This window comes from Paroedura picta, chromosome 7, assembly GCF_049243985.1.
Source record: "Paroedura picta isolate Pp20150507F chromosome 7, Ppicta_v3.0, whole genome shotgun sequence".
Lineage (NCBI taxonomy): Eukaryota > Metazoa > Chordata > Lepidosauria > Squamata > Gekkonidae > Paroedura > Paroedura picta.
Window position 1 is genome coordinate 101,441,147 of NC_135375.1, and position 17,874 is coordinate 101,459,020.

At 51.2% G+C, this 17,874-nt stretch overlaps 1 protein-coding gene across 1 annotated transcript in view; it reads right to left on the reverse strand.

The window, feature by feature from the left end:
- CLSTN3 (calsyntenin 3) overlaps nucleotides 1–14,342 on the reverse strand; it is a 32,760-nt gene extending 18,418 nt beyond the window's left edge. Inside the window, exons 1-4 of the mRNA XM_077345738.1 lie at nucleotides 14,052–14,342; nucleotides 5,791–5,913; nucleotides 1,701–1,896; nucleotides 511–719 (exon numbers count right to left, since the gene is read on the reverse strand). Coding sequence (XP_077201853.1) covers nucleotides 511–719; nucleotides 1,701–1,896; nucleotides 5,791–5,913; nucleotides 14,052–14,127 — 604 coding nt within the window. The 5' untranslated portion in view covers nucleotides 14,128–14,342. The remainder of the gene's footprint in view (nucleotides 1–510; nucleotides 720–1,700; nucleotides 1,897–5,790; nucleotides 5,914–14,051) is intronic.
- Between the last annotated feature and the right edge of the window lie 3,532 nt (nucleotides 14,343–17,874).

Consider the following 17,874-nt stretch of genomic DNA (forward strand, 5'->3'; position numbering starts at 1 on the left):
ATTGGCCAGCTGATCCATGACTGGGGGACAGAGCCTGGCAGGGGACCCCCATCTCCACTGGGAAGTTGGCAACTCTGTGCCTCATGATGAGGAGAGAAGCGGAAGGCAGAGAGGGATGCCTCTTGGGAATCTCTCTGTACCAAAAATTTCTCCATTTTTGCATGGGGGGGGCCTATTGTGGGTAGAGAAAGGGAAGGAGATTGTAAACCCCTCAGAGACTCTTGAGACCTGCTGGGTGACTTTGGGCCAGTCCCAGTTCTCTCAGAGCTCTCTCAGCCTTACCTACCTCACAGGATGTCTGTTGTGGGGAGAGGAAGGAAAAGGTGTTTGTAAGCTACTTTAGGACTCCTTTGGGTAGTAAAAAGCAGGATACAAAACACCAGTTCTTCTTCTTCCCCTAGTTTTTCCCTAAGGCTATCAGTTCCATCATTTATAACTGTATCTTTTGGATGGTGCTGCCATTTAATTTTGGGTCCCATTTGGTAACCAGAAGCTTCTTGAGTTCCTCACCATCGTTGTCGATGAGGAAGGGGACGTTGGGAGTGAGGATCTCATAGTAGCAGATCTGGCTGTACTGAGGGGAGCAGTCACCATCTATGGCTTCCACACGCAGGATGCGGTCGTAGAGCTTCCCTTCTGTGACCGCCACACGGTAAAGCTTCTCCACAAAAACCGGGGCAAATTCGTTGACGTCGTTCACTCGTACATGCACCGTGGCCCTGGCAAAGGGGCGAAAAGCGGTCAACAGGTGAGTCTGGGAATCAATGCCTAGAGGAGAGCAGTGCTAGGCCACAAGGCCTACCGGAGGGCTGCACATCCTGCTCCATGGACATCTGGAGAGCAACAGTTTGGCCACCCCAACCTAAGATATGTAAAACATTTGGGGGATTTAAGAAAAATATTATTATTGCCATTCTCTCAGTTGTGAGCCATACTGAGCAGGTCTTTGGAGTGGCTGCATATAAAATTTCTAAATACAGAAACAATTATTATCATCCGTTCCACTTAATATTTCTGATAAGGGCTTGGAGGAGGAGCGTGTCTCATGGCTTAAGTGCCACTCAGCACTTAACACCCACTCAGGGCGCCTGTCCTGCCTCTGAGTGCCTCCTCCTCCAATCCGCTTGCCTGTCTGACGAGCAGCCAGCCAATCGCCTTCTGTCCCCCACCACTAACCGCCCCCTCCTCCTTCCACTTCCCTCTGAGGTTCGGGAGCTGCAGATCCCTGCTGCGTGAGAGCTGCCCCTGACAGTGAGTTCCCTAATAGCTGCCTGCAGCCTTTCCAGGTCCTGGGGGGAGGAAGAGGTTGTCTGCAGAGTTCTTCCACACACACCCCAATCTAGTTCCCAGGGGCTTGCAATGGGCTTGGCCCCTAATAATTGTTATAATCCTTATCACTGTCCACAGTAATAACAATAACCACGGTAATTGTAAATTCCGTAACAATACTATTACGCTGTCCACATTAACGGCATCTATCAAATACCTAAAGATTAGCACTTCTAAGTAGTGGCTACATTAAAACCATGTATAGCAGAGGGGAATTATGCATTTTTAAGAACACTGAACTGCAATCCAACGTGCATTTCCTAAATGCTGAATATTTGCGTGGGACTCAGTTTGGGCCTGAAGGGTTAGGGTTCAAAATCTTAAGGGGGACAATCAGCAGCACTCCAAAGCTGACGACGCCTCCGTCTTACTTGTGGGACTTTTTGGTGTTGGCGCCGTCTGGTCCTTCACCACAGTCATAGGCCTGGATGGTGAAAGTGTGCTCCTTGTGGGCCTCGCAGTCCACTGGCTCTTTGGCCCGGATCAACCCTTCGCCCGTGGCTTTGTCCAAGATCACTGCTTCAAAGGGCACCCCAGCCCCGTGAATCCGGAAACCGCAGATCTCCCCTGGGATCCCAGAAAGAAGAAAGAGAGGGGGGAGGGGGAAAGGAATGTGAAGCAAAGACCCCAAAACAGCAATTCTGTTTTCCTGCAGACTAGCTCTCCTCCACCCCACCCTCCCCATGCTAGGGGGAGCCCCTCTACCACGAGACAAAGCTAAGCAGGCACCATAATGCAAAGAAGACATTGAGCATCGTGAAGGTCAGAAGAATGGGAGATGATCACGTTTAATGCTAGCAAAGGATTTACTGGGAAGATCTCCCGCACAAGCCATGAGAAGGCTTTTGTTTAGTTCCAGCCCTCATCACCGCATCAGTCCCAGAGACAGCAGGAGGCACGACAGCTTTGCTAAGATCCTTCTCTAAGAGCTGAGGTGTGAACAGATAACCTCCAGGGCAGAGGAGAAGGCACATCCCTCACTACTAGTCCTCAGTGACCCAGATGAGTGCTAGAACTACCACACGCCGTTTTCAGAACCAGACCCTGCAGGTTACTCTGGGTCAAACTACACATCTCACTGGAGAGCCGTTATTGGAACGGGAATATGGTACAGGGGGAGAGCTAAATCCCCCTTGCCCGATGCTCTACGCTGATCTGAATTAGTCACAGTTGAAGGGTAAAAGCCACACTGACGGATCCTGTCACAGATCTCCAACACTACTTCTCCCCTTAGAGCCTATTTATTGGTCATTACGTGTAGATCTTTCCAGGCTGGCCCTATGGGGGGGGGGGGTTTGTCAGGGGGTGGGGGGGCTAGATGTTGAAGGGCCATTGGCCCCAATCAAAGGCTTGGCAGAAGAACTTAGTCTTGCAGGCCCTGTGGAAATGGGCCAGCTCTAGCAGGGCCCAGATCTCCTCTGGGAGCTCCTTTCCCCAAGTAGGGGACCAGGGCTGAAAACATCCTGGCCCTGGTTGAGGTCAGCTATCCTTCCTTGGGGCAAGGGACCATCATCTGGTTGGAATGTGCAGAGGCAGTCAAAGAAGCCATGATTTGGGGCTGTGTTGGGAGTTGGGGGGATCTATCATCCCTTGTGTCATTTCCTCAAAAACAATTCACTCCATCTCCATGGTGGGGACACAGGAACCCCCTTATCTCCCTGCACCGTGGCTCTTAGCAGGATTTGGCATTTGCAGCATTTTCGGATGTGAAAGAACAAGTTCTAAAAGGGCACTGCTCCCCCCTGGCAGACTCTCAGCAGTGTGTACTGGCATTTATTTATCTATTGATTTACTTCACTCATTGCCCACCTTTCTTGTTCTGTCGCAGGGCAGATTACAGACCAATAAAAATAGTGCCATAAAGGCCATATGTACAATGAAGAATGCAATAAAATCGCGCTATCCAATTAAAGAATCCTTAAAATAAAAAGAAACAGTATAATACATCTCATAAACCGGATTTCACAACTGGAGAACAATGATCCAATAAAATGGATTGTACAATTAGAGAACAACGAAATAAAATATGGTGCAGTATATCCAATAAACAATACAGTATAAAGGGGCAAAGTAGAAAACAGCCCAAAAATATTAACAGGCAAGTAAAACAAGAACCCTATTATCCCTTTTTTCAGAACTGTTTCTCCACCTCACCATTCCTTATATAAAAATTCCCTCCTGAACATACTGGCATCTCCAAAGACTTGTGGTTGGAATTCCAGAAGTTGGCCATTGTGTGAGACAGGATGCTGGACTAGATGGACCACTGGTCTGATCCAGCAGGGCTCTTCTGATGTTCTTATGAAGACCTCAGTCTCAGTATCCTCTTGTTGGGCCCCCAGAGGAACTGGCTGGCCACTGAGTGAGACAGGATGGACCATTGGTCTGATCCAGCAGGGCTCTTCTTATGTTCTTATCAGGAAAAGGCCTCGGCCTTCTACTTGGACAGCAGGGAAAGGCAGAAAACCTAGATTCAGATCTGAGCACTGAGTTTAGATAAAGGCTTGCCCATGGACGGAAGCTGCAGAAACATAATCAAATTCACTGATATGGCTATTTGTCTAGATAATTGATCCGGAAGCAGGAACTGAGTTTTCTTGGGCTTTATTGGTTGCAAATGCTTTGCTCCGGTTTTGATTTTGCCATGGAACACAGATTACAGAGAGGAGTTATTTTGATCCGGTTACAAGCTACCTTGCAGAAGGGCACAGTGGTAATGATAGTACCTGTACTGAGAGATCACAGAGAGGCCAGACCTCAACACAAAGTCTGCACACAGTTGTAGAATACAAATTGTAAAACTTAGAGGCAGAGCTGGTGCGTGTGAGAGCAGAGAACAGAGGTTACTACCCACTTTCCTACATGTCTTGAAAACAGATTATGCTTCCAGCAGTGTTCACCTCATGGTCACTCTCAATGCTGCCCCCCCCCCAACAAACTAAGGTTGCCAGCTCTGGTTTGGGAAATACCTGGAGAGGTTGGGGGTGGAGCCGGGGGAGGGTGGGGTTTGGGCAGGGGAAGGACCTCAGCCAGGCACAATACCACAGAACCCAGCTTCTAAAGAAGCCAATTTCTCCTGAGGAACTCATTTCTGCAGCCTGGAGATCAGTGTAAAAGCAGGGGATGCCCAGGACCCAGCACAAACTAACACTGGGAGAACAATCTCTACGGAAAAGGATGATTCAGACCAGGGGTAGTCAAACTGCGGCCCTCCAGATGCCCATGGACTATAACTCCCATGAGCCCCTGCCAGCAAATGCTGGCAGGGGCTCATGGGAATTGTAGTCCATGGACATTTGGAGGGCCGCAGTTTGACTACCCCTGATTCAGACTTTGGAATGGGGAAAGAAAGATGGAAATGGTCTCTGAGGAAAATCTGGCTCCCTTGCAATGAGGCCAAAACACCAAAACTTCAGATCAAACCCTGGACCACAGCAATAACAGGGCCTGAGGGGGCGGGGGCCCTCCAAGACATTCGAGGGCCCTTCCAGGAGTCTCCGCTTTCGTTAAACGTAAGGGCCTGATCTAGTACCTTGCCGATTCCCTTCCTCTTCATCTCACAGATGCTGTTCTATGTATGGGAGCACCCTCCCCTCCACACAGCTACGGACTGGATTATGCATGGGTGTCCCAAGTGAGCCAATTCTAAACTTATTGATTTGCATCAGGTAATCTGAAGTTACAATTAACGGCCCTTGCCTCCCCCCCCCCTCCCCATCATCATTTACATAGATACCCTTTCGACCGTACTGTCAGTCTCTGGCCCTTTCACTTACGCACAGAATGGAGTGTTGGCAGCATTTCTGCCCGGCCCTCCACCAGTCAGCTCTGCACGCCCTGCTTCCCGTGTCCTCAGTAATGAGCGGAAGAAGGATTAAGATGACTGACAAGCACGGAGATGCTTTGTGCGCGTGCTTTTAAATAACGTTATTAAAACGGCGTTTTATTCCACCCGACTTAACGGAGCGCATTAACCGTGGCGATCTTAAGCACATACACTTAGAAGGAAGTCCCGCCGAGTCGGGTGGGAAGCGCTAACAGTGGCAGAACAAAAGGCGGCGACGTAAAAAGGATTTGGGGATTTAGGATTGGGCTGCTTCCTGCTTGAGTCGTTATGTTTTCCACGTGGTTGACCCTGCTTGACCCTTCCCACCTTCAGGTACAGGTTGGGTGTAGGCAGAGATGGAACTGGGGCTACCAAATCTTGGTTGAGAAAGTCCAGGAGTTTTTGGGGTGCAGCCTGAGGAAGGCAAGGTCCTCGGTGGAGTACAATGTCATAGTGTCAACTCCCCAAACCAACTATTTTCTCCGGGGGGGGGGGATATGTCTCTACAATCTGAAAATCAGTTCTAATTCTGGTACATCTCCAGGTCCCATCTGGACACTGTCAACCTCAGCTGTCCCGGAGCCTTTCTCCCTCCCCCAGTCACTTTGGGCCCTCCTCTTCCTCAAACCTCATACCTGCATAGCGCAACGGAGCATCCTTGTCCAGAGCAAAGAGGGGCGGGTTCAGCAAGACCGTGTTGTCATTCTCCATGACGATGCCCTGGTACTCCGCCTCGATCCAGGGCTTGTGCTTATTGGCTGAGAGGGGAAAGGGTGTAAAAAAAGAGGGTGGGAAGACAAGAACAGAATCAGTCGCACGGTTGGGTCCAGCGAGCCATGAGCAGAACGGGAAAGGTGCTGAAGCAGCAGCACAAAGCACTTCCACTTCGTTTTTAAAGCGTGCATGCAGGGAGGGTATGCAATGCGCAATTGGTGGGACCGTATGATTTCGTCTTTATCTGTGTTCGGAAGCAGCTCTCAGAAGAACAAATTTCGAGTCCGGCAGCACCTCTAAGCCCAACCAAGTTGATTTAAGGTATGAGGTTCCATGTGCACGCACATGAAACCTCATACCTTAAATGCCCTATATATTCGCGTATAAGCCTAGTTTTTCAGCACCTTTTTCACACTGAAAAAGTCCTGCTTGGCTTAGAAGCTGGTATATTCGGTAATTGAAATAAAATCCTGCTCCAGCCAGCCAATCGTTGCTCTAGCAGCTTGTAGGACATCAGTGGTTTGACTGAGGGACTTTGATCTTTTTTTTCCCTTTTGCCTTCACTTCTTCCTCTTCTTAATCACTTCTTCCAAACTATTATTTTGGTTTCTGTGGTACAAAAACCAGCAGCTATTCATCCTCTTGACTTTTCTGTATTTGTTGGGGGGGGGGGCTGGAAGGGAAAGCCTGTGATGATGAAGCGTTTCCCACCCTCAGCTTATATGCGAGTCAATACATTTGCCCAGATTTTGTGGTAAAATTAGGTGCCTCAGCTTATATGCGGGTCGGCTTATATGCGTGTATATACGGTAAACTTGGTTGGGCTTCGAGGTGCTATTGGATTCAAAGTACATTCTGCTGCTTCAGACCAACACGGCTTGAAACTCTCAGAAGAAAGATCATTGTGCACACGGGCAGGACAATCAAGGTAAAATCCCTTTCAGCTTAGAGCAAGCAGAAGGAGGCTGGTTCTTGCACTTCCTCTCATGCACGGGCTCTTGGCAGGACAGAAATCATCCAAGGGTTCCGACCCGCTGGCTGGTTGGCATGCAAAAATTCCATCCCCACTGAGTCTCCCTCTGTCCACCTTCCCTCAGATAACCTGAATGCTATTTCCATCTTTCAGCCTGGCTGCTGAGAGCCCCTCCAGAACCCCGCAAGACAGAGTGCTCAGGGCTCCAATCAGACACCCCCCCCTCCAAACACTGCATTTGAGGGTAGCCCACACCACAGTCATGGACTCCCCATGAATTTCCTGTGCCTAGTCCCCCCCCCTACTTCCCCCACCATATTTTTGTGTTTTAAAAGAGCCGAAGGGACAGTTATGAATAAGGCTGCAATCATATATGTTCAACAGGGTGGCAGGTTACAGTGGATGAGCGATAGGGTTGTGAGTGTCCTGCATAGTGCAGGGGGTTGGACTAGATGACCCAGGAGGTCCCTTCCAACTCTATGATTCTATGATTCTATATGTTCCATCGCATTCTGTGGGGCTCACTTTTCAGTGAATGGAAATGAAATCAGGTCACACAGGATGCTAGATACTTATCTACTGCATCGGATTTGTACCACCCTTCAGAAATTCTTTACTGGCATATAAAACTGGCATCATAAAATTAGGATAGAAAGATGTCAAGGTCAACGTGGAATAAAACGACAGAATGAAGATCAAGAGCCCAAAGGAAAATGATAAATATGCTACAAATTGTCTCTTAACACTTATAAGGATTAGTGATTTACTCCACTCCATTTATATGGAACTGTCCTGATCTAGACTCTCAAAAGCTTGACAGTATTAAAGATATACTTATTTACAGATCGATATTGATAGATGGATGATAGACAGACAGACAGATATTCATGCATGGCTCCCCAAGCCCACCCCTTTAGCAACACCCCTTCAGCCACTGCACCTTGGGTCTGCCACCAAAGGACAGACATCCTGAGGAAATTTTGTAAGAACATCTGGCAAATGTGAACCAGCCCAATGTAGGGTGTCCTTCCGAACAGCCCTTCAATGTCTCAAGGCTAGAGGTATTGGCTGCAGGGAACAGGGCCTTCTGTGGGGCTGTTCCCAAGGGACTGTTGACCCCTTCAAGGTTAAACCTGTTGTTTAAAATGAGCTGCCAGCAGAAACACAGGCCCTTACTGAGCTCTTGCGGTTTTGAAGAGCCTGCAAAACAGCACTCTTCCACCAGGCATTTGGTTGAGCTGCACCTTAACTAGGCCTCTGAGGCCCCTGCTTACCCCCCATAACGGGTTTTTTTTGTTGGAATAACCCCCCCCCCACTTTTCGAGCCATTTCAAACCTTTTTTTTCCCCCTGAGTTAGGCTCTTATGAAATACACCCTGATGGCCAGATACTTTCATCGAGAACAAATTGAGTTCAATAGGATTTAAGACTCTGGTTTTAATCAAATTTTATTGTTTCATCAGTTGTATTTGTACTCTGTATTTTACCGTTGCACACTGCCCCGGGACCAATTTTGGAGAGGGGTGGTTCAGAAATCTCCAAATAAAATAAAATAAACGAATAAAACTGCCAGTACTTATATGAAAGGTGACACTCACCACCGGATCCTGCTTCAGGTCTTGGTGAATACCATGGTGCCGGTATTCAATACCAGGGAGTATCGCTACAAAAAAGCCCCATGTGTTTGTGCGTTTATGTATCCATAATATAGTCCCTCAGAACATTTAACATCATTACACCGTAACACGGTCTCACAATTAAAGGGACATATCAATCACCATAAAGCCCTGCAAATGTACTCAATTTTAGGGTTCCCGGATACTCTGGTCGTTGAGGATTTAAGCACTCGAAGGTTTTAGCCCGGCATTTCAAAAATAAATGCATAAGGAGCTACAGAGATCATATCCGGAGAGCGCTCCAGAGAGAGAAATGTGTTTGCTTTGACACAAAAGGAAGACTGAAAACAGAACGCCTGATGGCTCTGAGACAGAACAGCCTCGCCAGGTATGCTGTGTTCTCCGTGCGCATGAATTTTCCCCCACGTAAGCAAAAAAAAAAGAGAGAGACAGAGACAGGCCCTGTCGCAAGGAGTTTGCCCTCCAAAAAGCCTATCTATATACACTATACTGTCATTGCCCTTATGTGCTCTCTCTCTCTCACACACACACACACACACACACACACATGAGTACTGCTTGAACAGACACCCCCTGGGAATTATACCCAATTTGGATCAGGACTGCAGTGAACCAGGACCCGGGAGAGGGGACTGAGTCTTCCTGACAGGCCATTTTCCAAACCTTTGATGGTCCCGGGGAACCGTCCCGTCATGGGGCTGGGTTACACGTACATTTCTCCAGTAGGGCAGGCAGGAGCCAATGGTTGGGGCTGGGGTTGCAAGATCTAGGTTGGGAAACTCTTGGAGATGTGGGGATGGAATCTGGGGAGGACAGGGCCTTCTCACTGGGGTACGATGCCATAGAGTCCAACCCCCAAAACATTTGTTTTCTCCAGGGGAAGTGATCTCTGCAGTCTGGAAATGAGCTGTAATTCCAGGGGATCCCCAGGTCCCCCCTGGAGGTTGGCATCCCTGGCCAGGGGGCCACGTGGATAAGGCAATGTATTGGGAGGCCCTGAATCCAGATTAATATACAACAGAAATATAGGAATGAATACACTGAAGTCTGGTGGCACCTTAAACCTGACCAGTACGAACTTCCATGGACTATCGCCCCACTTGGAAACATAATGTGGGATCAGTATAATGTTTGTCCATGCAGTGCCCGAGAGACACCTGTTAATTCTTGCTGCAATAGACTGATAGGGCTACCCCCTCCGGAATTATGGAGAAATTGTGAATGCCCACAGCCAAATACCTTTAGGCTTCGTTTCGGCCGAGGACAAATATACAGGGATGTGATGAAGGCGTTAGGGTAAAACAGTAGGTTTTCCTCATCCATGGTCCCAGAGGTGTCCTCAGGAGACACCTTCCCTTCTGTTCTTTCCTAGGGATTTCAGCCTCCAGGTGGGACTGGGAATTACAGCTCCTCTCCAGGCGACAGAGATCAGTTCCCCTGGAGGACATGGTTGCTTAGAATGTGGTCTCTGTGGCATTATACCCCATTGAAGTCCCTCCCCTTCCCAAACCCTGCCCTCTACAGGCTCCGCCCCCAAAGTGCCCAGGTTTTTCCCATCCCAGAGCTGGTAACCCTACCCTTTTGGCTCCATCGCAGCCCATGCCATGTCCCCGGCAGCCCCTCCTTGTGGCCCACCACACTAATCCCGTTGGCTGGAGCCAGGCCAGACCCAACATTAAGGCAGCAGCCGGCGGGAGGCTCCGAAAAAAATGTCACAGGCCCAGAAATAGCAAATTAATCTTTATCACGCAACCTCCAGGGCAGGGGGAAAAACAGAAGGGCGGGGCGGGAGGGCAGAGAGAGAGAGAGAGAGAGAAAGCCGGAGAAGAAAAATCATTACAAATTAACACTCTGTCCCCAACCACCAATCTCTGCTAAAGTGGGTCTCAGGGATTAGATTGCAGTGGCCTAGTTACAAGCCGGACTTATCGTCCATGGAAACACAGTCTGGTCCATTCATAACTGAGGTACACAGCGGCCATCTTGGAACCTCTGACCTCTAGGGCTGCAAGAACCCCAAGGCTGTCTGGCCGTCAGCAAGTACGCCTTGGAGGGGTCAACAGCCCCTTGGGAACATCCCCACGTAAGACCCCGTTCCCTACTGCCCAGTAGCCCCCAGCCTCAGGATACTGAAGGGCCATTCGGAAGGGCCCCCATACACTGGACTGGTTCACCCTGGCTTTGCCAATGTTCCTACAAAATTCCCACAGGATGTCTGTCACTTAGCAGCAGACCCAAAGGGAGGAAGGAAGAGAGGTGTTGCCAAATGGGTAGTTTTGGGGAACCATCGAGGGGAGCAGAGGAGACTGTATCCCGTCGGACCCAAACAACTGAGTCCGGACAATCTGCTCCTGGGCAAGCAACCACTGAAATGAATAGGTAAAGCCCAAACCCTTGGGCAGCGGAACATACTGATGATCCATGCTATTATTATTTGATGTCTATACGGCCCCTCCCCATATGGGCTCAGGGCGGCTCACAACAATAAAAACCACATACACAGTAAAACAGAATGCAATCGTAAAAATGCAATAAAATACAGTACTAAAATTTAAAAATCCATCTCACACACACACACACACATACTTCATTCCCTCTGGCAGCTACCCCAGACTGAAGATAACAATAAATAAGTGTTGGGGGGGGGGGTTAAGGAAGAGGAGGTGGAGGGAAGCCCGTAAAGCTTTGAACAGCCTGGCGGAAGAGTGCTATTTTACAGGCCCTGCGGAACTTCATTAACAATCAAAAGGAGATGCCATATGGATTTTCCACCTGGTTGGCCTGGAAGCCACAGAATTCCCGGCCAAGTTGTACTTAAAGCACTGTTCTTATGAACCAGTACACATGAACCAGTCAGGCGCTGTTCTTGCGAACCACCAGGATGTGGGAGACCCAGGTTCAAAAGCAGCGGAAAGCCTACCAGGTGACCTTGGGGCAGTTATACCGTCTTGGTCTACCATATCTCACAGGGTTCTTGGGGGGATGAAAGGCAGGCAAGACAAACAATGGGGAGTAAGATGGGGTGTAAATGAACAAACCAACAACTGGCTAAAATAAACACAAATGCACTCAGGCTGTCATTGGTACGATCAAGGCAGCTTGACAAAAAAGCAGGGGGGGGATTGTGACAACAATAGAGTCACATACTCAGCTCTGGCATAGAGTGGCTGAGTGTTGGGCTGAGGTTTGAACCTTCCTTGGGAAGCTTGCTGGGTGACCTTGAAAGAACGCTCAACCTAGACAGCCTCATTGTTGTGAGAGGGGCTTCCAAGTGCTTCAGGTTCCCAGGGCAAAGCAAGGAATCATCATCATCAACAACAGAAATAAAAAGCAAACACCCCCTTGACATGAGCCTGGGCTGGCTTTATGGCTTGGCTGCGAACCCACCGGCCTTGGGGCTGAGCAAAGACATGGTGGGGAGCCTGAGGTGGAACTCAGACCAGGACTTCCACTGTCCCGCAAATTAAGGTGGGACACCAGGTGTCCTGGAATAAGCCACACAGGTGAGACCTGCCAACATTATTGTCTACTTGCTGCTGACCACCAGAGAGGCACAATGAGTCCAGGGTCCAACTGCCCCTGGGGGCCACAACGCATCGCCAGAGTCTCCCTTCTAGAAGCGCACCATGCTCTTTGCTCCGCTCCCAGACGCTGCCATGAGTCTGGCACAGAGGCACTGCCTGCCGGATCGCACTCCGACACATCTGCGTCCCACCCGGCTGGCCTTCAGGGCATCCAGCATTTACTAGGGACCTCCTAGCAGAGTCAGCGGCTTTGCAACTTGGAAACAGACCCGGGGCAGATGGGGGGAGCGGACCTGGAGCAAATCAAAAAGGGCTTCTTCCATACAGCCCACAAGTTATTTGTTGTTTTCATTGTCACAAGACGCATTGACGGCAGCAGTCCCCCCCCCTCCCCTTGCGGATCCTTTAAAATTGGTTTAAACACTAACACATGGCTAAGCTGAGCCAGCTCTGCCCTTCTCTCCCATCCAGAGCTTTCCTCCAGGAGACCTAACTCAAACCTCCATGTATCAAGGCAGTATACCTTTGAGAAATAGGGACAAAAATAGAGAAGCGGGATTTGCACGTCCTGCTCGCCCAACAAAGCAGCTGTTGTTTTCTTGCACACATCCAGCAGCAGATGCTGAAGGCGCAACCGAGCAGGAAGGGGGGGCTAGAAACCCTGAATGTGGGTCGGTCGTAGAGGGCGGCCCAGGGGACGGGATCGCAGGAGGGTTCCGGCAGCCCGAGATGAACAAAACCTGGCAATCGTGCGGGGTTCGGGGGGCAGGTGGCTGTCTGTGGGTTCAGAAAAGAGTGCAAGAGAAGGGCACAGCAGAGATCCCAGGGAGGGCCGTGGCAGCTCTGCCCAACACGTCCCAACACGCAGGGCGGCACGACCCGGCAAGGCATCTCCGCTGCCTCCTTCTCTCTCATCAGTATGTAGCCAGCATCGTGGTCGACTCGCTCTTCTCCCCGGAATGCAAAGCCAGCCGTGGACACGGTTCTCAAGTCCTGCCGATAACCTATGTTGGGGGCCCGAGAAGGTGGGGAGGGGGTTGCGCTGGTGCAAGCTCCACACCCTGTTGCTCGGGCAACGGAGGGGGCGGCGGAGGAAGAAGAGAGCCTTCCATCTGCCACTGGGAGGGTCCCCTGTGGTATCTTGAGTGGAGGCTGCTTGGCAAGGAGAGAGGGTGCCTGCCGGTCCCACCCCCTCGCAGAGAAGCGCCCAGAAACACCCCGACCGCCCACTGGCGGCATCTGGGGAGGGGGGGGGCGGGCGGCGTATTGATTCCACCCCTCTGCAAAGCCATCGGGGCGCACGGAATCTTAATGTCGCTGCTGCATTGCTCCCCTGCGAGCGCTCACCCCCCCCCCCGAATTTTGCAGATCGGTCATTGATGCCCAGCCCTCCTTGGCACTCCCGTCCTGCCCTTGCCTCCCCGCCCCCCCAGAGGCAGGTGGGCCAAGGGCTTTCCCTCTCCCCCTTCTCAGCCCGCTCCTCGGTCCCCCTCCCTGGCTGCCAGCCCCCTCGATGGGGCTCGTTCTCATGTGCAGCCCTGGCACGCGTGTCCTTGGGCATGCTGGTTCCCGCCGCCGTGCTCGGAATGCCCGAAGCCCCCCGAGGGGGCGTCGCATCGGCCCTCTGGAGGAGGCGGCTGGGAGAGGGCAGCCCAAGGAGGCAGGGCGACCGGGGGGGGGTAGTGGTGGGGGGCGCTCGGGCGGCTCCCTGGCTTTGCACCGAGGCAGGAGCCGCCTACCGCGGGCGAGAGTGGCACGCAGCCCCCGGGCGCTTGGGGCACAGCTCCGGGCATGGGCGTGTTCCTTCTGGCCAAGCCCCGAATGGACCGGGGCGAGGAGCGGGGGGTGGGTCAAGCCAAATAACTGGACTGGGGGCGGGAGAAAGAAGAGAGACGGTCCCCCACCCACCTCCCCAAAAAAGAGCAAGCGAGGAGCGGCGCAAGAGAGGGCGGGCACGGCGCGGCACGCCTGGAGCGCGCGTCGGCTGGGAGCAGCACGGCCGGCCGGTGCCCGCGGGCCCCCTTCTTCCTTCTCATCCCCCCACTCACCTTTGTTGCCGAGGGCGCCGGAGAGCAGGAGGACGAGGCCGAGAGAGAAGCAGGCGAGGGGCTGCCGCCAGCCCATCTTGCCGGAGCCCGCCGCGCGGGGAGCGAGGCTCTCTTGGCCGCCCTGAGCGCAAGTGGGGGGGAAGGAGGGAGCGAGGGCGCGCCTGGGCGAGCTCTGCGGGGACGGCCCCTGCTGCTGCTGCTGCTGCTGGCCAGCCGCTGCCGCCCGCTCTGATCGCCTGCCTGCCTGCCTGCTCGCTCGCCCGCCCGCTTGCCTCTCGGCTCCCTGCCCCAGCCCGGCCCAGCCCCTCTACTGCAGCATGATGTCAGCAGCGGCCGCCGCTGATTGATGGGCGCCAGCAGCCAATGCGAGGGGCGACGGCGCCAGGTGCTGCAGGAGGGGGAGGGCGGCGGGCGGGCGGGCGGGCGGCCGGGGGCTCCAGGTTCTTCCCTCGAGGGCGGCCGCTGGGGGGCGCCGCCGCCGCGCCCAAGAGGAACTTCGCGGGGACTTTGGGGGGAGTTGGGGAGGGAGGGGGAGCGGGAGGCTTCTGCGCTGGGCGGCACAGAGGCACGCTCGTGGACCACTTGCGCATCTCCCCGCACGCCGATGTCTCCCCCATAGACACACAGGGCGATGCATGCTGTGCGGAGACAGCGCGGGCGATCCCACAGGTCTCGCCACGCCCTCGGACGTACAGCCCACCCAACAGACCGCAGCGCGCAAGGCACAGCCCCGCATCCAGCCCTTCCCGCACTCCGCACGCACAAGCACACGACCCATGCACAGATCCCAAACAAGCATCGCCTCCTCCTGTGCGGGCTGCATCCCGCCCCCCACTCTCCCCCCCCCCCGATCAGGCTGAATCCACGCACAACTCGCACACCTACAAGGGGTGCCAACCTCCAGGCGGGGCCTGGAAATCTCCCGGATTACAGCTGGTCTCCGGGCAGCAGAGATCGGTTCCCCTGGGCAACGTGTCAGCCTTCAAAGGGTGGACTCTGTGCCTTCAAAGGGTGGACTCGCTTTCCGGCGAGCCTTACGAGCCTTCCTCCTGCTCGTCTTTGTGAAAGTAGTTTTATTCAAAGTTTTTTTTTTGGGGGGGGGGGGAGCAGACAAAACGTAACAAAAACAAATTGGTCAAAAGGAAAGAAATGAAAATAAAAACAGAGAAGGAAAATAAGGACACTGATACAGAGGAAGAAAGGGGAAAAGGGGAAAAAATGCAAAAAAAAGAAGCTTCGGATTTTCCCTATGACAAATACACCTGCAATAACTTATTGTGTACCCCTTAATTATAAAAGAAACTCTCTTGTTATTATCTTTAAAAAAAAATTCCTACCAGCTTCCTGCATTGCCCACCTTTCACACCCATACCCAGTAATGGGGAATACCATGGCATGAATTACCGTGATCTTGATCACCATCCTTACGCTTTAAGGCAGGGGTAGTCAAACTGCGGCCCTCCAGATGTCCATGGACTACAATTCCCAGAAGCCCCTGCCAGCAAATGCTGGCAGGGGCTTCTGGGAATTGTAGTCCATGGACATCTGGAAGGCCGCAGTTTGACTACCTCTGCTTTAAGGGTCTTTTCTAGCTTCTCCATGGCTGCCCTCCCCGGTTTCAATCCCCTTCCGACTTCTGGGTTGCAGTCTCCCTTTGAGTTGAAGATGCAGCAAAGGAACAGAAACCTTGAACACTTTCAGTTTCTCCATCAGCAGCATCTTGAGGTCGTGCGGTTCCCCAGCAGCCATAATTTGTGTCTTCTTGATGTTCAGCTGTAATTCTACTTTGGCACTTTCTGCTTTGACCTTCATCAGTAGTCGTTTCAGGCCTTTACTGTTTTCTGCCAATAATGTGGTGTCCTCTGCCTATCTCAGATTGTTAGTGTTCCTTCCACGAGTTTTCACTCTGCCTTCATCTGAACCTAATCCAGCTTTCTTTGTGATGTTCTGCATACAGGTCGAAGAGACAGATCTGACACCTTTGCCAACTGGAAACCGTCCTATTTCTCATATTCTGCCCTGAAAGAGGCCTTTTGTCTAGGTTGCACATCAAAACAATCCAGTGTTGTAGTGCATGTGCTTCTTTTAAAGCCAGACGTAGTTTTCCATAAGCCACACAGTCAAGAGCTTTGTTTGTAATCTAGGAAAAGAAAGTTACATTTCTTCTGGAGTTCTCTTGTATACTCCAGTAAGCATCAAAAATTTGCAATGAGATCTCGAGTGCAGATAGTAGCTGAAAAAGGCAAAGGGCTGCTACTTGCATATATGCGCCATGCTCAATCTTTCCTCAGTGACAACTACTGTAATGTACCACTTAGAATGTCTGCATTAAGGTCTGGGAGACTTGAGTTCAAATCCCCCACAATGGAAGCTCACTGGGTGATTTTAGGCCAGTAATGCTTTCCTGGCCAAGCCTACTTTGCAGGGTTGCTGTGAAGATAAAATGAGGACAGAAGAACCAGGTAAGAGGTCCTTAGCTCCTTGGAGAGATGGCAGGATTTTTAACATACTGGAATACTAAAAACTTGGGATCCTGCCTTCTCTTGAAACATATTCTCAAAGTGGTTTCAGGTGTTCCCCCAAAAAGTAAAAACGGTGTATTAATACAGTACTAGACCAGAAATGAGCCTCTTGTGGCGCAGAGTGGTAAGGCAGCGATATGCTGTCTGGAACTTTCTGCCCATGAGGTTGGGAGTTCGATCCCAGCAGCCGGCTCAAGGTTGACTCAGCCTTCCATCCTTCCGAGGTCGGTAAAATGAGTACCCAGCTTGCTGGGGGGTAAGCGGTAATGACTGGGGAAGGCACTGGCAAACCACCCCGTATTGAGTCTGCCATGAAAACGCTAGAGGGCGTCACCCCAAGGGTCAGACATGACTCGGTGCTTGCACAGGGGATACCTTTACCTTTTTACCTTTTAGACCAGAAACATCAATGCAAATAAAAATAAAATACACTAAAAGTTAAAATGGAACCAGATTAGAGCTGTAAGAATCAATAGAGCTACAATTTGAAATTAAAATACATTCCAACTAGTAATTAATGCCACTTTGTCAAGATCACTCCAGCTTCACCCAGGTTTTCCTTATTTTTGTTGCCCATGCAAATTTATTAAGGGCAGAAGTTAGTTGAAGATTCTTGTCTGACAGCATGGTTTTAAATGTCTCAGAACTAAGCCTACTTTGTGGGAAAGAAGCAACAAAAACCTTCAGTTTTGAGCCATGATGCCACATCGCCATATCGTGCTGTCATGGTTAAGAGATGGGGACTCTCATCTGGAGAGCCAGTTTTGATTTCCTACTCTTCCCCATGAAGCCTGCTGGGTACCCCTTGGCCAGTCACAGTTCTCTCCATACTCTCAGCCCCACCTGCCTCACAAGGGTCTTGTTGTGGAGAGAGGAACGGCAATTGTCAGCCACTTTGATACTCCCTAAGACAGGAAAAGTGGGGTATAAAGATAAAACTGACTTTTCTCCTTTGTCCCTTTGTCATTGCCCTGTGCATTATATTATTGTGTCCATAGGAAGAAGTTTGAGCCAAGACATTTGGCTGCCCTTTGGTTTTGCACCCCAAAGTTCTCTTAGATTTCTGCAGAGGAGAAAGTGGCAGAATGGAGTCTACTGCTCCAGAGCGTACTGGGAAGGGGGTGGGGGTGGGTGCTTTTTGTTTTTTTATAAAGGAGCATTCCAATTCCCATAAGGACAGAGCAAAGTCTGACCTAGAATTTTCTGCACTGGTCGGTTGCTTGCAGGAAACTGTTTCTTTCCCCACAGGAAGTGGCAAGCGTGACATTCCCCACTAGCAGTATGAAATGATGTGGTCTACC